Source organism: Bombina bombina, chromosome 3, assembly GCF_027579735.1.
Source record: "Bombina bombina isolate aBomBom1 chromosome 3, aBomBom1.pri, whole genome shotgun sequence".
Taxonomy (NCBI): Eukaryota; Metazoa; Chordata; class Amphibia; order Anura; family Bombinatoridae; genus Bombina; species Bombina bombina.
In genome coordinates, this window is record NC_069501.1 from 893,873,623 (window position 1) to 893,893,971 (window position 20,349).

The 20,349-nt window shown below is 42.8% G+C and overlaps 1 protein-coding gene across 1 annotated transcript in view; it reads left to right on the forward strand.

Moving 5' to 3' along the window:
• The window catches only part of MYCBP2 (MYC binding protein 2), a gene marked incomplete in the record, with an annotated part of 1,460,675 nt that overhangs the window by 858,854 nt on the left and 581,472 nt on the right, over positions 1-20,349 (forward strand). Inside the window, 1 exon segment of the mRNA XM_053707907.1 lies at positions 4,071-4,293. Coding sequence (XP_053563882.1) covers positions 4,071-4,293 — 223 coding nt within the window.

Sequence of the window (20,349 nt, forward strand, 5' to 3'; positions counted from 1 at the left end):
ACACTGGACTAGAAAATTCACATATTTGGACCTGCAATTGGTACAGCTTACAGTTTCATACACTCTTTGTGACACGTGATTGGAACTGTTTCAAAACTACAGCATGTCCACAGGCTTTACAATTTATATTGCTGCACTTAGTGTCCTTTACACAGTAGCCAATTGCTCCTGTTAGGCGTTAGACTTTTTGGTGCTAACAACACTTGGTGAAAGATGATTTCCTATGGTACGATTTGCGTTTAGAAACAAAACAGCATCCTTCCATACCATCCTTCCATACCAAGCATTGTTTTTTGTCATCAGACAACAACTCTTTCCTGTCCATCTCTGCTACTTGTACTATAGCTCTGTCTATAACCTCGCTGTTATAACCTCTGTCTAAGAACTTTTCTTTCAGTTCCAGAATTTCCCTGAAAAAGGTATCCAACTCTGAGCAATTTTTTTTCAACCTTATGTATTCTCCCTTAATCATGCCAAATCCCATATGCTTAGGATGCAGACTATTGGCATGGAGAATTGTACGCAGGGCCGCCACTAAAGCAGTGTCCAGGACGAAGGCGAAGGTGATCTATAAAGCAGCTGGGCTTGTATGCTTATGTGCTTGTTCAGGAGCGGTAATGCACTACTGAGATAGCGGCTGATAAGTGACTGCATATATATGCTTCTTGTCATTGTCTCACCTGATGTGTTTATCTAGCTCCCAGTAGAGCAATGCTGCCCCTTCAAGAAAAGATACCAAGAAAATGAAGCAAAATTGATAAAATACTGTTTCAACCAGAAGTTTTTTTTTTAAACAGTATGCACTATCCGAATAATGAAAAAAACATTAGATTCCATGTCCCTTAAAGTTACAGATTAATAATACTGCAAGAATGCAAATGCAATCAAAAGCTCCACAATGTATGCACATGTTTAATAACTTAAAGGGACATTTTAGAGCTGAAGTGTCAACAAATTTCTCAGGGTACCGTCCTTCAAAATGGAAACCATTCGTTCCATTCTTCCTTTGGTACAAGAGGGTCAGTTCATGACGACCATAGACCTGAAGGACACGTATCTTCATGTTCTCATCCACAGGGATCATCACAAATTCCTGAGATTTGCCTTTCTAGACAAGCAATTTCAGTTGGTGGCTCTTCCATTTGGCCTTGCCACAGCTCCCAGAATTTTCTCAAAGGTTCTGGGGGCTCTTTTGACAGTGATCAGGTCTGGGGGTATTGCAGTGGCACCTTACCTGGACGACATATTGGTTCAGGCGCCTTTTCAGCAAGCAAACTCTCATACAGAGATCTTGTTGTCTTTTCCACGTTCCCACAGATGGAAAGTAAATCTGGAAAAGTGTTCCCTTGTTCCAGCTATAAGGGTCGTTTTTTTAGGGACCATAATAGATTCCCTATCTATGACGGAGGTCAGAATATCCAAAATACTCTCCTCTTGCCTCTCTCTACAGTCTACTGTTCGGCCATCTGTGGCTCAATGTATAGAGGTAATTGGTCTGATGGTAGCTTCCATGGACATCATTCCCTTTGCTCGATTCCATTTGAGTGCTTTGCAGTTATGCATGCTCAGACAATGGAACGGAGACCATTCGGATCTATCTCAGAGGATAGATCTAGACCAGTCGACAAGAGACTCTCTCCCGTGGTGGCTTTCTCTGGGCCATCTGTCTCAGAGCACATGTTTCCAGAGACCTTCCTGGGTATTTGTGACCACACCAGTCTGCGTCTTGTTAAAGGCGCAGGGACTATGGACTCAGGAGGAGTCTGCTCTCCCCATAAATATATTGGAGTTGAGAGCTATTTACAATGCTTTTAAGGCTTGGCCTCAATTGTCCTTAGCCTGGTTTATAAGGTTCCAGTCGGACAAAATCACCTCAGTGGCTTACATCAACCACCAGGGAGGAACTCGGAGTTCCTTAGGCATGAAGGAGGTGGCTCGGATTATTCAGTGGGTGGAAGCTCACAATTGTTGTCTTTTTGCCATCCACATTCCAGGAGTGGACAACTGGGAAGCGGATTTCCTGAGCAGACAGACATTTCATCCCGGGTAGTGGGCTCTCCATCCGGAGGTGTTCTCCAGGTTAACCCTCAAGTGGGGGGTAACAGAGTTGGATCTGATGGCGTCTCGGTAGAACGCCAAGCTTCCAAGGTACGGTTCAAGGTCAAGAGATCCGTAGGCCGCTTTGATAGATGCTCTGGCGGTTCCTTGGATTTTAGGTTTAGCATATCTGTTTCCTCCTTTTGCGCTTCTTCCATGAGTCATTGCTCATATCAAACAGGAGAGAGCGTTGGTTATTCTAATAGCTCCTGCATGGCCTCGCAGGATCTGGTATGCAGACCTAGTGAAGATGTCCTCTCTACCACCTTGGAGGTTACCTCTGAGGAAGGACCTTCTAACTCAGGGTCCATTCCCCCATCCAAATCTCGTTTCTCTGAAGCTGACTGCTTGGGGATTGAATGCTTAGTTCTGGTTAAGTGTGGGTTTTCTGAGTCAGTCATTGAGACCATGCTGCAGGCTCGCAAGCCTGTAACTCGTAAAATTTACCATAAGGTGTGGCATAAATACCTTTATTGGTGTGAATCAAAGGGCTACTCTTGGAGTAGGGTCAGGATTCCTTAAAAAAAAATTCTTTTCTCCAGGAAGGTCTGGAGAAAGGGTTGTCAGTGAGTTCTCTGAAAAGTCAGATTTCTGCATTATCTATTCTTATACATAAGCGTCTGGCGGATGTGCCAGATGTGCAATCTTTTTGTCAGGGCCCTGGTCAGAATCAGGCCTGTTTTTAAACCTGTTGCTCCTCCTTGGAGCCTCAATCTTGTTCTTAAAGTTTTGCAGCAGGCTCAGTTTGAGCCAATGCATTCCATAGATATTAAGTTGTTATCTTGGAAGGTTTTTTTTTCTTATTGCTATCTCTTCTGCTCAGAGAGTTTCGGAACTCTCGGCTTTGCAGTGTGATTCACTTTACCTTATCTTTCATGCGGATAAGATGGTTCTTCGTACTAAATTGGGGTTTCTCCCTAAAGTTGTTTTGGATAGAAATATTAATCAGGAAATTGTTGTGCCTTCTCTCTGTCCTAATCCTCCTCATAAGGAAGGTCTGTTGCATAACTTGGATGTTGTGCATGCTCTTAAATTCTACCTACAGGCAACTAAGGATTTTTGCCAGTCTGCTGCCCTGTTTGTTTCTTCTTTCACTCTGGTTGAGAAGTATAATTTGTTTTGCTTAGGAGACTGCTGGTCAGCAGCCTCCTGAGAGAATTACAGCTCATTCCATGAGGGCTGTCTCCTCTTCTTGGGATTTCAAAAATGAAGCTTCTGTAGAACAGATTTGCAAGGCTGCAATTTGGTTCTCTCTGCATACTTTTTTCCAAATTTGATACTTTTGCCTCGGCTGAGACTTCTTTTGGGAGAAAGGTTCTTCAAGCGGTGGTGCCTTCTGTTTAGGTCTGCCTGTCTTGTTCTCCCTCCCTATTCATTCCATGTCCTCTAGCTTGGGTATTGGTTCCCATTAGTAATTGGAATGACGTTGTTTGATCTCCATAGCTTCGGAAAGAAAACAAAATTTATGCTTACCTGATAAATTTCTTAACCCTAACCCTCTACACCTTTGTGTTATTCCTTTTTCCATTTCCCTTCGGTCGAATGACTGGGGATTATTGTTAGAGGAGTGACACTTAAGCTTTGTTGTGGTGCTCTTTGCCTCCTCCTGCTGGCCAGGAGTGATATTCTCACTAGTAATTGGAATGACGTTGTGGACTCTCCATATCCGGAAAGAAAGACATTTATCAGGTAAGCATAATTTTTGTTTTTCTATGTGAAAAGGGTAAAAATGTGGTCTATGCTATTGAATCCGGATCTTTTTTTCAAAATGTTTGAAATTGGAAAACCATTAGTGGATTAGCTCAATGCAAAGTATTAAAATAAATACATTTCAAGACTGGATATTCAGATGAGTTGGAATAGCCTTTATTTTGAATAATTTGCATGGCTCTTCTTTTGGACTGCAATAGACCTTTTAATTTTCAAAATGAGCCTGTTTAAATATTTATTAACAGTACTTTTTTGTTTTCCAGGTGACATTTCCTGAATGTGTGAGGTGGATATCGGTAGAATTTGACCCACAGTGTGGCACTGCACAATCTGAGGATGTTTTGCGCCTCATGATTCCAGGCAGACATTCTCTAATATCTGGTTTTGGACCAAAGCTTCCTATTCATGAAAGCCTTAATTCATGGGTTGAGTTAAAAAAGTTTTCTAGCTCTTCTGGCTGGCCAACTGCTGTCTTAATATTGCCAGGTAAAAATATTTTATGTTTATTTAATTGAAATCACTTAAAGGTCCATAATGGTCAAAAAATGACATGCTCTAATTCATTAGAGCATGTAATTTTAAGACTGTCGACCCTTCACAACAGTGTGTTTTCCCCCGCAAAGGATTTACACACAGTAGAGGTACTTCTTGGGGTATAAAGTGCACTGCAGGTCACGGGTGGAAACTGACTCTGATCCAATCAGCAGAGCTAGTTAAACAGCCGAGTCATGCGACTGATTGTATTTTTTTTACTTCTCAAGACCAGCAGTGCCCTTTGGGTCTTGAGCAGTACTTCTACTGTGTGTTTAACATGTTTGTGGGGGTTAAACACAAAGTAGTACAGGGTCGATAGTCTTAAAGTTTCATACTATAATTAGAGCATGCCATCCTTTTTTATGTTATGGCCCTTTAATTTAACTTTCTACTTTAACCATTTGAGTGCTAAGCCATTTCCCACCTGGGTGCTAAACTATATTTGAGCTTTTTTTTATTTTTTTATTATATATTTATTTCTTTCCATAAGGCAGGGAGAGTCCACAACTTAATTCCTTACTGTTGGGAAATACCTGACCACCAGGAGGAGGCAAAGGCACCCCAGCCAAAGGCTTAAATATCCCTTCAACTTCCCCTATCCTCCAGTCATTCTTTGCCTTTCGTCACTATAGGAGGCTCAACTAATCCTCCATCTGGAGGGGGCTTTTTTCCAACGGACTTTACCGCGCAGTTACAATCGGCGGTGTCTACGGCCCTGAGTGCCTTACGTCTAACCGCTAACAAATGCAAGAGAAAGGTTCCACATAGTTCTCCTGACCTAGTCATCTAAATATTTCTCGGATTTAGATACTTCTTTTAGAGAGCCTATGGATAAAAAGATGGAAACTTTTCTGCGAAAGATGTTTCAACATACAGGATTTTAATTTCAACCAGCGGCAACTGTAGCCGCGGTTGCTGAAGCAGCTACCTACTGGTGTGACACTCTCATGAGGAGCTCATTGAAGTGGAGACTCCCCTAGAGGATATTCAGGAGAGAATTAAGGCACTGAGAATTGCTAACTCCTTCATCTGTGACGCGAATATGCAGATTTGCATAGATACAAAGGCTGCTGGCTTTGCGGGTCTAGCCCGCCAATATGACTTCTAAATCCAGACTCCTTTCTCTTCCCTTCAAGGGGAAGATTTTATTCGGTCCAGGGCTGGACTCCATTATCTCTATGGTTACCGGAGGGAAAGGTGCCTTCCTAACGCAGGATAAGAAGAATAGGCCTAAGGGATGGCTACTGTCTAATTTTCGTTCCTTTCGTGCTGACAAGTTGCAACAAAAGCATTCCTCTTCCAAGTCCGAGCAGCCCAAGAGTACTTGGAAGCCGGCTCACTCCTGGAATAAGTCCAAACAGACTAAGAAGCCTGTGGAGAACAAATCGCCATGAAATGGCAGACCCCGATCCGGGATCGGATCGAGTAGGGGACAGACTGTCTCTTTTTTCAGACGCTTGGTTCCAGGATGTAGAGGATCCTTGGGTCCTGCAGGTTGTATCTCAAGGATACAGGATAGGATTCAAGTCTCATCCGCCCAGGGGCAGATTCCTTCTCTCCAGTCTTTCGACAAGACCAGAAAAGAGGTCTGCCTTCTTAGGTTGCGTACAGGATCTATAGGAGTAATTTCCCCGGTACCTACAGCAGAAAGATGTTTGGGGTTTTATTCAAACCTTTTCGTGGTCCCTAAGGAGAGAACTTTCCGTCCAATTCTGGACCTAAAGTGCCTAAACAAGTTTCTGTGTGTTCCCTCTTTTAAGATGGAAACAATACGGTCAATCCTGCCTCTGTTTCAGGAAGGATAGTTTATGACTACAATAGACCTGAAGGATGCATACCTTCACGTCCCAATTCACAGGGAACATTTTCAGTGACTGAGGTTTGCTTTTCTGAATCAGCACTTCCAGTTCATAGCTCTTCCATTTGGCCTAGCTACTGCTCCAAGGATATTTACAAGGGTTCTGATAGATGCCCTATCAGTACCATGGAGGTTCATTCTGATTTATCTTTTTCCTCCATTACCGCTTCTCCCTCGTGGGGTGGCTCGCATCAAGCAGGAGCATGCATCTGTGATTCTGATTGCTCCATTGTGGCCGTGAAGGACATGGTTTGTGGATCTGGTGGGGATGTCCTCAACTCAGTGGAGGTTACCTTGTCGCAGAGATCTGTTGATACAGGGTCCCTTCATTTATCAAAATCTAGATTCTCTCAGGCTGACTGCGTGGATATTAAACGCTTAGTCTTAGCCAAAGGAGGGTTCTCTGAGAGTGTTATCGACACTCTGGTTCCTAGACTTCTCTATCTTTCTGGGTGAGGATTGTCATCCGCTTAGCTTATGAGACAGAGGGACGACAGCCTTCTGAGAGGATAACGGCTCATTCCACTAGAGCAGTGGCTTCCTCTTGGGCTTTTAAGAACGAAACCCCTATAGATCAGATTTGTAAGGCGGTTACCTGGTCCTCCTTACACACTTTCACATTTTTTTATAAATTTTACAAGTTTGATGTGTTTGCTTCGGCTGAAGCAGCTTTCGGGAGAAAAGTTTTGCAGGCTGTGGTGCCCTTAGACTAGGGTCTGCCTCTTTCAGTTCCCTTCCGTTATTCATTCAGTGTCCTCTGGAGCTTGGGTATAGTTTTACCAACAGTAAGGAATTAAGTTATGCTAACCAGATAAATCCCTTTCCTTCCTTGCAGGGAGAGTCCTCGACCCTGCCAGTATTTTTTTTTTGATGGGCCGCTCCCTTTTAAAATTATTTCTTCTGGCTCCTTTTATACCCTGATGTTTCTCCTACTTTCTTTTGCATGATGTACCGAGTCCACGGATTCATCCTAACTTGTGGGAAATTGTCCTTCCTGACAGGAAGTAGCAAAGAGAGCACCACAGCAGAGCTGTCTATATAGCTCCCCCCTTAACTCCACCCCCCAGTCATTCTCTTTGCTGACTCTAAGCAGGAAGAGTAAAGAGAAGAGGTGTTAAACTGTTTTGTTTTATCTTCAATCAAGTGTTTGTTATTTTTAAATTGTACCGGTGTTGTACTATTTGCTCTCAGGCAGGACATAGATGAAGATTTCTGCCTGGAGGATGATGATCTTAGCATTTGTAACTAAGGTCCACTGCTGTTCCCACATGAGCTGAGGAGTACAGGAAAACTTCAGTGTGAGGAACGGTTTCTTGCTATACATTAATAAGGTATGTTCAGTCATATTTTCTGCAGAGACTGTGTTAAATCAGAAAGGCTGACAGTGTCCCCATTAGGGGAAGGGTAAGCAGTAATCCTAGTGTTTACAGAGGTTTTTACTAGCTTGCATAAAGGGTTAATTTTTTGTGGGCACTCAGTTTATGTGAATTTGGGACAAACGTTTTTGTGTCTGGGAGTAACGTCTTCTGTTTTATGGGACATTTGCTTGAGGGTTCTTTGGGGTTGTTTATAACGCACATTGCTTTCAGGCAAGGTTTGTTAGTTTTGTGTAGGCCCCAGCAACATCGAATGAGGTGGGTGGGGCCTACATTTACAAGCAGCAAACAACTTCTCCTGAGGTCCTGAGAGTCTTCTGAGGGACTAATTGAAGCTTTAAACCCCATTTCTCCTGTTAAGTGTAGTCAGTCCACGGGTCATCCATTACTTATGGGATATTAACTCCTCCCCAACAGGAAGTGCAAGAGGATCACCCAAGCAGAGCTGCTATATAGCTCCTCCCCTCTACGTCATACCCAGTCATTCTCTTGCACCCAACTAATAGGATGTGTGAGAGGACTGTGGTTATTAAACTTAGTTTTTATTTCTTCAATCAAAAGTTTATTTTAAACGGCACCGGAGTGTGTTGTTTTTTCTCAGGCAGCATTTGAAGAAGAAGCTACCTGAGTTTTGTGTATGATCTTAGCGGACGTAACTAAGATCCATTTGCTGTTCTCGGCCATTCTGAGGAGTGAGGTGACTTCAGAACAGGGGACAGCGGGCAGGTTCACCTGCAAAGAGGTATGTTGCAGTATATTATTTTCTAAGGAATGGAATTGACTGAGAAAATACTGCTAATACCGATATAATGTAAGTACAGCCTTAAATGCAGTAGTAGCAACTGGTATCAGGCTGATATGTATGTATGTTTACACTTAAGTATTTCTGGGGAATGGCACTTCACTGGGAAAATACTGTATGCATATAACTTTTAGCCTAATCTGCAGTGTGAGCGACTAGCAGCAGGCTTTTTAATGACATTTCATAAATTAGATTTTAAACGTTTGCTGGCATGTTAAATCGTTTAATTATCTGAGGTACTTGGTGAAAAATTGTTTTGGGCGTTATTTTCCACATGGCTGTCGTTTGTTTTGAATTAAAACAGTTCACTGAGCTTCCTTCACTGTTGTATTGTGAGTGGGAGGGGCCTATTTTGGCGCTTTTACTACGCATTAGAAATTCAGTCACAGTCTGCCTTCTTCTCCCTGCATGGTCCAGGACGTCTCTACAGAGCTCAGGGATCTTCCAAACTAGTTTTGAGGGAGGTAATCACTCACAGCAGACCTGTGAGACTGTGCTTTGACTGTGATAAAAACGCTTATATTTTCAATTGTTATCCGTTTTTCTGATATTAAGGGTTAATCATCCATTGCTAATGAGTGCAATCCTTTGCTAAATTTATGCATTTACTGTGAAAATTTGGTTTCTATAACTAATCCGGTTCATTGTTATTCAACTGTGACAGTTTTTGTGTGCTTCTTAAAGGCACAGTAACGTTTTTTTATATTGCTTGCAAATTTATTTGAAAAGTATTTTCCAAGCTTGCTAGTCTAATTGCTAGTTTGTTTTAACATGTCTGACACAGAGGAATCTCTTTGTGCAATATGTTCAAAAGCCAATGTGGAGCCCAATAGAAATTTGTGTACTAATTGCATTGATGCTACTTTAAATAAAAGTCAATCTGTACATTTTAAGAAAATTTCACCAGACAACGAGGGGAAAGTTATGCCGACTAACTCTCCTCACGTGTCAGTACCTGCATCTCCCGCTCAGGAGGTGCGTGATATTGCGACGCCTAGTACATCAGGGCGGCCATTACAAATCACTTTACAAGACATGGCTAATGTTATGACTGAAGTTTTATCTAAATTACCAGAACTTAGAGGTAAACGCGACCACTCTGGGGTGAGAACAGAGTACACTGATAATGTTAGAGCCATGTCTGATACTGCGTCACAAATGGCAGAACATGAAGACGGAGAGCTTCATTCTGTGGGTGACGGATCTGATCCAAATAGGCTGGACTCAGACATTTCAAATTTTAAATTTAAGCTTGAGAACCTCCGTGTATTATTAGGGGAGGTATTAGCGGCTCTGAATGATTGTAACACGGTTGCAATCCCAGAGAAAATGTGTAGGCTGGATAAATATTTTGCGGTACCGACGTGTACTGACGTTTTTCCTATTCCTAAAAAGGCTTACAGAAATTATTAACAAGGAGTGGGATAGACCTGGTGTGCCCTTTTCTCCCCCTCCTATATTTAGAAAAATGTTTCCAATAGACGCCACCACACGGGACTTATGGCAGACGGTCCCTAAGGTGGAGGGAGCAGTTTCTACTCTGGCTAAACGCACCACTATCCCGGTGGAAGATAGCTGTTCTTTTTCAGATCCAATGGATAAAAAGTTAGAGGGTTACCTTAAGAAAATGTTTGTTCAACAAGGTTTTATATTACAACCCCTTGCATGCATTGCGCCTGTCACGGCTGCGGCGGCATTCTGGTTTGAATCTCTGGAAGAGACCATTAACTCAGTTACATTGGATGAGATTACAGACAAGCTTAGAGTCCTTAAGCTAGCTAATTCATTTATTTCCGATGCCGTAGTACACTTAATTAAACTTACGGCTAAGAATTCAGGATTCGCCATTCAAGCGCGCAGAGCGCTGTGGCTTAAATCTTGGTCAGCCTATGTGACTTCTAAATCTAAATTGCTTAACATACCTTTCAAAGGGCAGACATTATTTGGGCCCGGTTTGAAATAAATTATCGCTGACATTACTGGAGGTAAGGGACATGCCCTGCCTCAAGACAGAGCCAAACCAAGAGCTAGACAGTCTAATTTTCGTGCCTTTCGTAACTTCAAGGCAGGAGCAGCATCAACTTCCTCCGCTACAAAACAGGAAGGAACTGTTGCTCGTTTCAGACAGGGCTGGAAACCTAACCAGACCTGGAACAAGGGCAAGCAGGCCAGAAAACCTGCTGCCGCCCCTAAGACAGCATGAAGTGTGGGCCCCCGATCCGGCAACGGATCTAGTAGGGGGCAGACTTTCTCTCTTCGCCCAGGCTTGGGCAAGAGATGTCCAGGATCCCTGGGCGTTAGAGATCATATCCCAGGGATATCTTCTGGACTTCAAAGCTTCTCCTCCCAAAGGGAGATTTCATCTTTCAAGGTTGTCAACAAACCAGACAAAGAAAGAGGCGTTTCTACGCTGTGTTCAAGATCTTTTGTTAATGGGAGTGATCCACCCGGTTCCGCGGTCGGAACACGGACAAGGGTTTTACTCAAATCTGTTTGTGGTTCCCAAGAAAGAGGGAACCTTCAGACCAATCTTGGATTTAAAGATCCTAAACAAATTCCTAAGAGTTCCATCGTTCAAAATGGAAACTATTCGGACAATCTTACCCATGATCCAAAAGGGTCAGTACATGACCACAGTGGATCTAAAGGATGCGTACCTTCACATACCGATTCACAGGGATCATTACCGGTACCTAAGGTTTGCCTTCCTAGACAGGCATTATCAGTTTGTAGCTCTTCCCTTCGGGTTAGCTACGGCTCCAAGAATCTTTACAAAGGTCCTGGGCTCTCTTCTGGCGGTACTAAGACCGCGAGGAATAGCGGTAGCTCCGTACCTAGACGACATTCTGATACAAGCGTCACATTTCCAAACTGCCAAGTCTCATACAGAGTTAGTTCTGGCATTTCTAAGGTTGCATGGGTGGAAGGTGAACGTAGAAAAGAGTTCTCTATTGCCACTCACAAGAGTTCCCTTCTTGGGGACTCTTATAGATTCTGTAGAAATGAAGATTTACCTGACAGAGGACAGGTTAACAAAACTTCTAAATGCTTGCCGTGTCCTTCATTCCATTCAACACCCGTCAGTGGCTCAATGCATGGAGGTAATCGGCTTAATGGTAGCGGCAATGGACATAGTACCTTTTGCACGCCTGCATCTCAGACCGCTGCAATTGTGCATGCTAAGTCAGTGGAATGGGGATTACTCAGATTTGTCCCCTATGCTGAATCTGGATCAAGAGACCAGAGATTCTCTTCTATGGTGGCTTTCTCGGCCACATCTGTCCAGGGGGATGCCCTTCAGCAGGCCAGACTGGACAATTGTAACAACAGACTCCAGCCTGCTAGGTTGGGGCGCTGTTTGGAATTCCCTGAAGGCTCAGGGATCATGGACTCAGGAGGAGAGTCTCCTTCCAATAAACATTCTGGAATTGAGAGCAGTTCTCAATGCCCTTCTGGCTTGGCCTCAGTTAGCAACTCTGAGGTTCATCAGGTTTCAGTCGGACAACATCACGACTGTGGCTTACATCAACCATCAGGGAGGGACAAGGAGCTCCCTAGCGATGATGGAAGTATCAAAGATAATTCGCTGGGCAGAGTCTCACTCTTGCCACCTGTCAGCGATCCACATCCCAGGCGTGGATGGACTGGGAGGCGGATTTCCTAAGTCGCCAGACTTTTCATCCGGGGGAGTGGGAACTTCATCCGGAGGTCTTTGCCCAAATACTTCGACGTTGGGGCAAACCAGATATGGATCTCATGGCGTCTCGCCAGAACGCCAAGCTTCCTTGTTACGGGTCCAGATCCAGGGACCCGGGAGCGGTCCTGATAGATGCTTTGACAGCACCTTGGACCTTCAAGATGGCTTATGTGTTTCCACCCTTCCCGATGCTTCCTCGATTGATTGCCAGGATCAAACAGGAGAAAGCATCGGTGATTCTAATAGCGCCTGCGTGGCCACGCAGGACCTGGTATGCAGATCTAGTGGACATGTCATCCTGTCCACCTTGGTCTCTGCCTCTGAGACAGGACCTTCTAATTCAGGGTCCTTTCAAACATCAAAATCTAATTTCTCTGAAGCTGACTGCATGGAGATTGAACGCTTGATTTTATCAAAGCGTGGATTTTCGGAGTCAGTAATTGATACCTTAATACAGGCTAGGAAACCTGTTACCAGGAAAATTTACCATAAAATATGGCGTAAATATTTACACTGGTGCGAATCCAAGAGTTACTCATGGAGTAAGGTTAGGATTCCTAGGATATTGTCTTTTCTACAAGAAGGTTTAGAAAAGGGTTTATCTTCAAGTTCTTTAAAGGGACAGATCTCAGCTCTGTCCATCCTTTTACACAAACGTCTGTCAGAAGTTCCAGACGTTCAGGCTTTTTGTCAGGCTTTGGCCAGGATTAAGCCTGTGTTTAAGACTGTTGCTCCACCGTGGAGCTTAAACTTAGTTCTTAACGTTTTACAGGGTGTTCCGTTTGAACCCCTTCATTCCATTGATATCAAGCTGTTATCTTGGAAAGTTCTGTTTCTAATGGCTATTTCCTCGGCTCGTAGAGTCTCTGAGTTATCGGCCTTACATTGTGATTCTCCTTATCTGATTTTTCATTCAGACAAGGTAGTTCTGCGTACTAAACCTGGGTTCTTACCTAAGGTAGTCACTAACAAGAATATCAACCAAGAGATTGTTGTTCCATCATTGTGCCCTAACCCTTCTTCAAAGAAGGAACGACTTCTGCACAATCTAGACGTAGTCCGTGCCTTAAAATTTTATTTACAAGCAACTAAAGATTTTCGTCAAACATCTTCCCTGTTTGTAGTTTATTCTGGTCAGAGGAGAGGTCAAAAAGCATCTGCTACCTCTCTCTCTTTTTGGCTTCGTAGCATAATACGTTTAGCCTATGAGACTGCTGGACAGCAGCCTCCTGAAAGAATTACAGCTCATTCTACGAGAGCTGTGGCTTCCACGTGGGCCTTTAAGAATGAGGCCTCTGTTGAACAGATTTGCAAGGCTGCAACTTGGTCTTCTCTTCATACTTTTTCCAAATTTTACAAAATTGACACTTTTGCTTCTTCTGAGGCTGTTTTTGGGAGAAAGGTTCTTCAGGCAGTGGTTCCTTCTGTGTAAGATCCTGCCTTTCCCTCCCGTCATCCGTGTACTTCTAGCTTTGGTATTGGTATCCCATAAGTAATGGATGACCCGTGGACTGACTACACTTAACAGGAGAAAACGTAATTTATGCTTACCTGATAAATTCCTTTCTCCTGTAGTGTAGTCAGTCCACGGCCCGCCCTGTTTTTTTATGGCAGGTCTAAAATTTAAATTAAACTCCAGTCACCACTGCACCCTATAGTTTCTCCTTTCTCATTTGGTTTCGGTCGAATGACTGGGTATGACGTAGAGGGGAGGAGCTATATAGCACCTCTGCTTGGGTGATCCTCTTGCACTTCCTGTTGGGGAGGAGTTAATATCCCATAAGTAATGGATGACCCGTGGACTGACTACACTACAGGAGAAAGGAATTTATCAGGTAAGCATAAATTATGTTATTATCACTTCCTAAGGGCAGGTAGGGCCACAGCAGAGCTGTGGCAAGGTGCTTATAGGGGTGTTTAACCGGTTTTAGACATTTTTCAATCCGGTTTTTGTCATTTGGGGGTTTATTGCTTATTAACTTGTGGTGCAATCCGTCTAAAGCTTAGTGGGTACACTGTTAAAATTTCAGAAAAAATTAAGCAATTTTAACCTGTTTTGCAGTTTGTGTATGCCTTTTTTTCTCTTAAAGGCACAGTACCGTTTTTGCAAATTGTGTTTTTTTTCATTAAATATGACCACCGTGGACTTAAAGGATGCATATCTGTACATTCCTATCCACAAAGATCATCACCAGTTCCTCAGGTTCGCCTTCCTGGACAAGCATTGTCAGTTTGTGGCTCTTCCTATCGGGTTGGCCACGGTGCCGCAAATCTTCACGAAGGTTCTAGGGTCCCTTCTGGTGGTTCTAAGGCCACGGGGCATAGCATTGGCGCCTTATCTAGACGACATTCTAATTCAAGCGTCGTCCTTCCAACTAGCCAAGTGTTGGCCTTTCTAAGTTCTCACGGGTGGAAAGTGAACGTAAAAAGAGTTCTCTTTCCCCCCTCACAAGAGTTTCATTTCTAGGGACTCTGATAGACTCGGTAGACATGAAAATATTTCTGATGGAGGTCAAGAAATCAAAGATTTTGTCCACCTGCCGAGCTCTTCATTCCATTCCTCGGCCGTCAGTGGCTCAGTGTATGGAGGTAATCGGACTAATGGTAGCGGCAATGGACATAGTTCCATTTGCTCGCTTGCATCTCAGACCACTGCAACTATGCATGCTCAGTCAGTGGAATGGGGATTATGTGGATTTATCTCCTCAGATAAATCTGGATCAATAGATCAGAGACACTCTTCTTTGGTGGTTGTCACAGGATCATCTGTCCCAGGGAATGTGTTTCCGCAGGCCAGAATGGGTTATAGTGACGACAGACGCCAGTCTTCTGGGCTGGTGTGCAGTCTGGAATTCCCTGAAAACTCAGGATTTGTGGACTCGGGAGGAGGCTCTCCTATCGATAAATATTCTGGAATTAAGAGCGATATTCAATGTTCTCCAGGCATGGCCTGAGCTGGCTTCAGCCAGATTCATCAGGTTTCAGTCGGACAACATCACGACTGTGGCTTATATCAATCATCATGGCGGAACAAAGAGTTCCTTAGCGATGATAGAGGTCTCAAGGATAATCCAATGGGCAGAGGCTCACTCTTGCCATCTGTTAGCGATCTATATCCCAGGTGTAGAGAACTGGGAGGCAGATTTTCTAAGTCGTCAGACTTTTCATCCGGGGGAGTGGGAACTCCATCAGGAGGTGTTTGCTCAGCTGGTTCGGCTATGGGGCACACCAGAGTTGGATCAGATGGCGTCTCGTCAGAACGCCAAACTTCCTTGTTACGGCTCCAGGTCAAGGGATCCTCAGGCTGTACTGATAGATGCTCTCGCAGTACCCTGGTCGTTCAACCTGGCTTATGTGTTTCCACCTTTCCCTCTCCTTCCACGTCTGATTGCCAGAATCAAACAGGAGAGAGCATCAGTGATTTTGATAGCACCTGCGTGGCCACGCAGGACTTGGTATGCAGACCTGGTGGACATGTCATCCCTTCCACCATGGTCTCTGCCATTGAGCCAGGACCTTCTGATTCAAGGTCCATTCAAGCATCCAAATCTAATTTCTCTGCAACTGACTGCTTGGAGATTGAAGGCTTGATTCTATCAAAGCGGGGTTTCTCTGAGTCAGTCATAAATACCTTGATTCAGGCTCGAAAGCCTGTTAACAGGAGAATTTATCATAAGATATGGCGTAAATATCTTTTTTGGTACGAATCCAAAGGCTTCTCCTGGAGTAAAATCAGGATTCCTAGGATTTTGTCTTTACTCCAAGAGGGATTGGAGAAAGGATTATCAGCTAGTTCCCTAAAGGGACAGATATCTGCTCTGTCTATTTTGTTGCACAAGCGTCTGGCAGATGTTCCAGACCTTCTGGATTTTTGTCAGGCTTTAGTTAGAATTAAGTCTGTGTTTAAACCTATTGCTCCGCCATTGAGTCTAAATTTAGTTCTTAGAGTTCTTCAGGGGGTTTCCGTTTGAACCAATGCATTCCATAGATATTAAGCTTTTATCTTGGAAAGTTTTGTTCCTAGTTGCTATCTCTTCAGCTTGAAGAGTTTCTGAACTATCTGCATTACAATGTGACTCTCCTTATCTTGTGTTCCATGCTGATAAGGTGGTTTTGCGTACCAAGCCTGGGTTCCTACCTAAGGTTGTTACTAACAGGAATATCTATCAATAAATTGTTGTTCCGTGTTTCGTGCTTTGAAATTTTATTTGCAGGCAACCAAAAATTTTCGTCAAACATCTTCTTTGTTTGTTGTCTATTCTGGAAAGCGTAGGGGTCAAAACGCTACGGTGACTTCTCTTTCCTTTTGGCTGAAAAGCATCATCCGTTTGGCTTATGAGACTGCTGGACAGCAGCCTCCTGAAAGTATTACAGCTCATTCTTCTAGAGCGGGGGCTTCCACATGGGCTTTTAAAAATGATGCTTCTGTTGAACAGATTTATAAGGCTGCGACTTGGTTGTCGCTTCATACCTTTTCAAAATTTTATAAATTTGACACTTTTGCTTCTTCGGAGGCTATTTTTGGGAGAAACGTTTTGCAAGCAGTGGTGCCTTCCGTTTAGGTTCCTGTCTTGTCCCTCCCTTCATCCGTGTCCTAAAGCTTTGGTATTGGTATCCCTCAAGTTAGGATGAATCCGTGGACTCGGTACATCATGCAAAAGAAAACAAAATTTATGCTTACCTGATAAATTTCTTTCTTTTGCGATGTACCGAGTCCACGGCCCGCCCTGTCTATTCAAGACAGATAGTATTTTTTTTTATGTAAACTTCAGTCACCTCTGCACCTTATAGTTTCTCTTTTTCTTCCTTGGCCTTCGGTCGAATAACTGGGGGGTGGAGTTAAGGGGGGAGCTATATAGACAGCTCTGCTGTGGTGCTCTCTTTGCTACTTCCTGTCAGGAAGGACAATATACCACAAGTTAGGATGAATCCGTGGAAAAGAAAGAAATTTATCAGGTAAGCATACATTTTGTTTTTCCTTGTTCCCTCTGCAGAATGATGGGGGGGATAGGGGAAGTGGCAGGGATATTTAAGCCTTTGGCTGGGGTGTCTCTGCCTCCTCCTGGTGGCCAGGTATTGTATTTCCCAACAGTAAGGAATGAAGTCATAGACGGAAAGGAAAGGAATTTATCTAGTAAGCATACATTATGTTTTTTAACTTTTTTATTTTATTTTCTAGATCCCCAAGACTAAAACCGTTGGAGGTCTGTAGCTGCTTAGATGCCTGAGATACAGGCTTCTAAGCAGCATGCCCCAATTTCCCTAAATTGTGCATTGAAATTTTTAATTAAAGTTATGCAGTGACGCCATCACGTCAATGCGTGTGACGTCACCATGCGAAACGTGAAGCCCCGGCAATGCCTGTCACTATATAGGCCAGATCGCTGGAGAGGGAGTCAGTGGGAGCACCCTGATTGCCCTAAAGGAGGGTGAGTGCTATCGACGGCTCAGAGCCGTCGTTAGCCCTCAAAGGGTTAAAGGGACATTAAACCCCACATTTTTCTTTCATGATTCAGATTGAGAATACAGTATTAAACAACATTCTCATTTACTTATATTATCTAATTTGCTTCATTCTTTAAATATCTTTTGTTGAAGAAATATCAATATCATGGGTGAGCCAATCATATGAGGCCTCTATGTGCAGCCACCAAATAGCAGCTACTGAGTCTATCTAGATATGCTTTTTTTAGCAAAGGATATCAAGAGAATGAAGCAAATTAGATAATAGAAGTAAATTAGAAAGCTGTTTAAAATTGCATACAATTTCTAAATCATGAAAGAAAAAAATTGTGTTTCATGTCCCTTTAATGTTAAAATCTGGTTAAGTATGGGTTAGCTTACAAGTAAATAAGAATTTGACCAAGGTAATAAACACACAACCACATAGGAATTTTGAGCTAAAATACTTTTTTTGTTTGCTTTTACTGTAAAGTAGTCTGAAGTGTGTGCTTGTTCCACTTCCTGAAGAAAGGTTGCAGTGCTTTCATTGTACGTTATCTACACAGCGATTAGTTGGCTCAGAGCATGAATGGATTTATTAGCCATAATTAGCCGGAACAAGAATTCTACCTGATTTTTCATGTGGTGTTCCATCCCTGGTCTTGAATTGCAAAAACATTTAAATTATGATAATAAAATGACGTTGTGAAATGCAGAAGTAGATGGCCGCTCGTAGAGTTCAGCTATTTTCGGGTGCCTGGTTTATGCTTGTGAAAGATCATTGCACTAAGATCTGGATTTGCACAGATCTTAGTATGATGTCCATGCCTAGTAAATTCACCTTATATCAGCTGTTATTAAATATATACATAATTCATGAAGACACCTGTTTTCTGTCTAAATCTGATTCTACAGTCTAATCTTACCATTGCAATCGTAGTTTTGGCTGCCCTTTTAGAAAGAAGCTTTTTGTTTAATGTTTTTTTTTTTATATAACAAATTAAACTGCTTGCTGTATGGCATAAAAAGTGTGGGGGGGGGGGGTAGTGTTAGAGCTGCTCATGCAGTGATATTGCTTTTTATGTCACTGAATACCAGCAACAGGAAGTGTATGGGGTGGCGGAACCTGCTGAAAGTGGTAGGATTTAAATAAATATTTCAAATATTGTATATAAAATTAACAAAAATTTATACATTTGTGGTTTAATTCATAAGGTTAAGTAGATTTATTATATGCATTACAGATGGGTTAAATTTACCCATCACTTTAAACTCTCTATAAAGAAACATTTGACATACAACCCACTGCAGATATGATAGTGCACATTCTTGATAACTTGTCTCTGCACTTGTGCTGAATGTGTTGCATCACCAGCTTTCACAGCTAGTGCTTTCTTAAATTTAGGGGCAGCAGCTGCACTTGCTCAAAACCCACTGTAGCTACGGGGAAGGTATCTATTTGTAAGTGGAAAGATATCTTTAAGTGGAAAATAAAGTCCACAACGTCATTCCAATTACTAGTGGGATATTCAACTCCTGGCCAGCAGGAGGAGGCAAAGAAAGCTTTGAATTACGAGCCTGTTTTAACAGACTTGTGGCGCAGTTTCATTTTTCACTCAACCTGCTCATGTGACTCTCAGCTCTTCTGTGTGTGTGAGGAATGAAGTTTAGTCATTTATTGAGCCTGGACTGCTGCAGCTTTAATTTCTTACTATCGGATTGCTGATATGATCTTGTGCATGTCACCTCATCTGGAGAGTTCCCTTGTAAGTGGGTTATTTGACTGTGGTACGGTAGGAGCCTCGGGCACTCTGAGGTTTTTCTGGTTAAAGTGACAGGGAATCGTTTTTTGCAATCCAATTTGAAAAATATTCTTTAATTAATATGGATACATGTTTGCTTTTGCTTAGAAGTCCCAATTGTTCTGCCTATGCAATTTTGTTCCAGTTGTTTAGCTAAGACCTTAAATTGTAAGGATAAGTTAACCCCTTGTGATCCTAATGTATCTCAGGATATAGCTGTTCTGGATATGCCTCAGCTTTCTCCTCAAACGTCCCAAGCCTTATCAGTTTCGCATATAGTGCCTTGCTTGTCCTCTGGGGTGTATATTTGCCAGGGGATTTTGTCGCTCAGATAACTTCTGCGGCATCGGAGGCTTTGTCTGCTTTCCCTACTTCGGGGAGGCGTAAGGGGAAATCTAAACATTTGTCTGCTAGTAAGGCCTGGAATTCTGCACGCTGGTCAACTTTTCTCATTTGTCTTATGAGGAGCATACTTCAGTAGCTTCTAAAGGGAAATCTCAGACTCTGACACTTTGGTAGAAAAATCTTCAGAATCTGAAGAGGTAATTTTTTTTATTTAGACTGGAACACCTCCGGTTATTACTGAAAGAGGTTCTAGCTACTTTAGATGACTCTGAACCTTCGGTTGCAGTCAACCCCACAAAGTCTTCTAAATTGGATAGCGTATATGATTCTCCGTTTTCTGAGGAGGTTTTTCCTGTTCCAAGAAAGATGTCTGAAATTATAGCTCAGGAATGGGATAAGCCAGTGGTTCCTTTTTCCCCTTCCCCTGTTTTTAAAAAAAAAAAAAAAAAAAAAATGTTTCCTGTTGCTGACTCTATTTGTGACTCTTGGTGCACTGTACATATATGCCTAAAGTAGGAGGAGCTGTTTCTACTCTTGCTAAGAGAACTACCATTCAGAGGATAGTTGCTCTTTTAAGGATCCCATGGATAAGAAGCTAGAGGCTTACTTAAGTATGTATATCCATCAAGGATTACAGTGGCAACCTGCATCGAGTATTGCCACTGTTGCTGGAGCAGCATCTTATT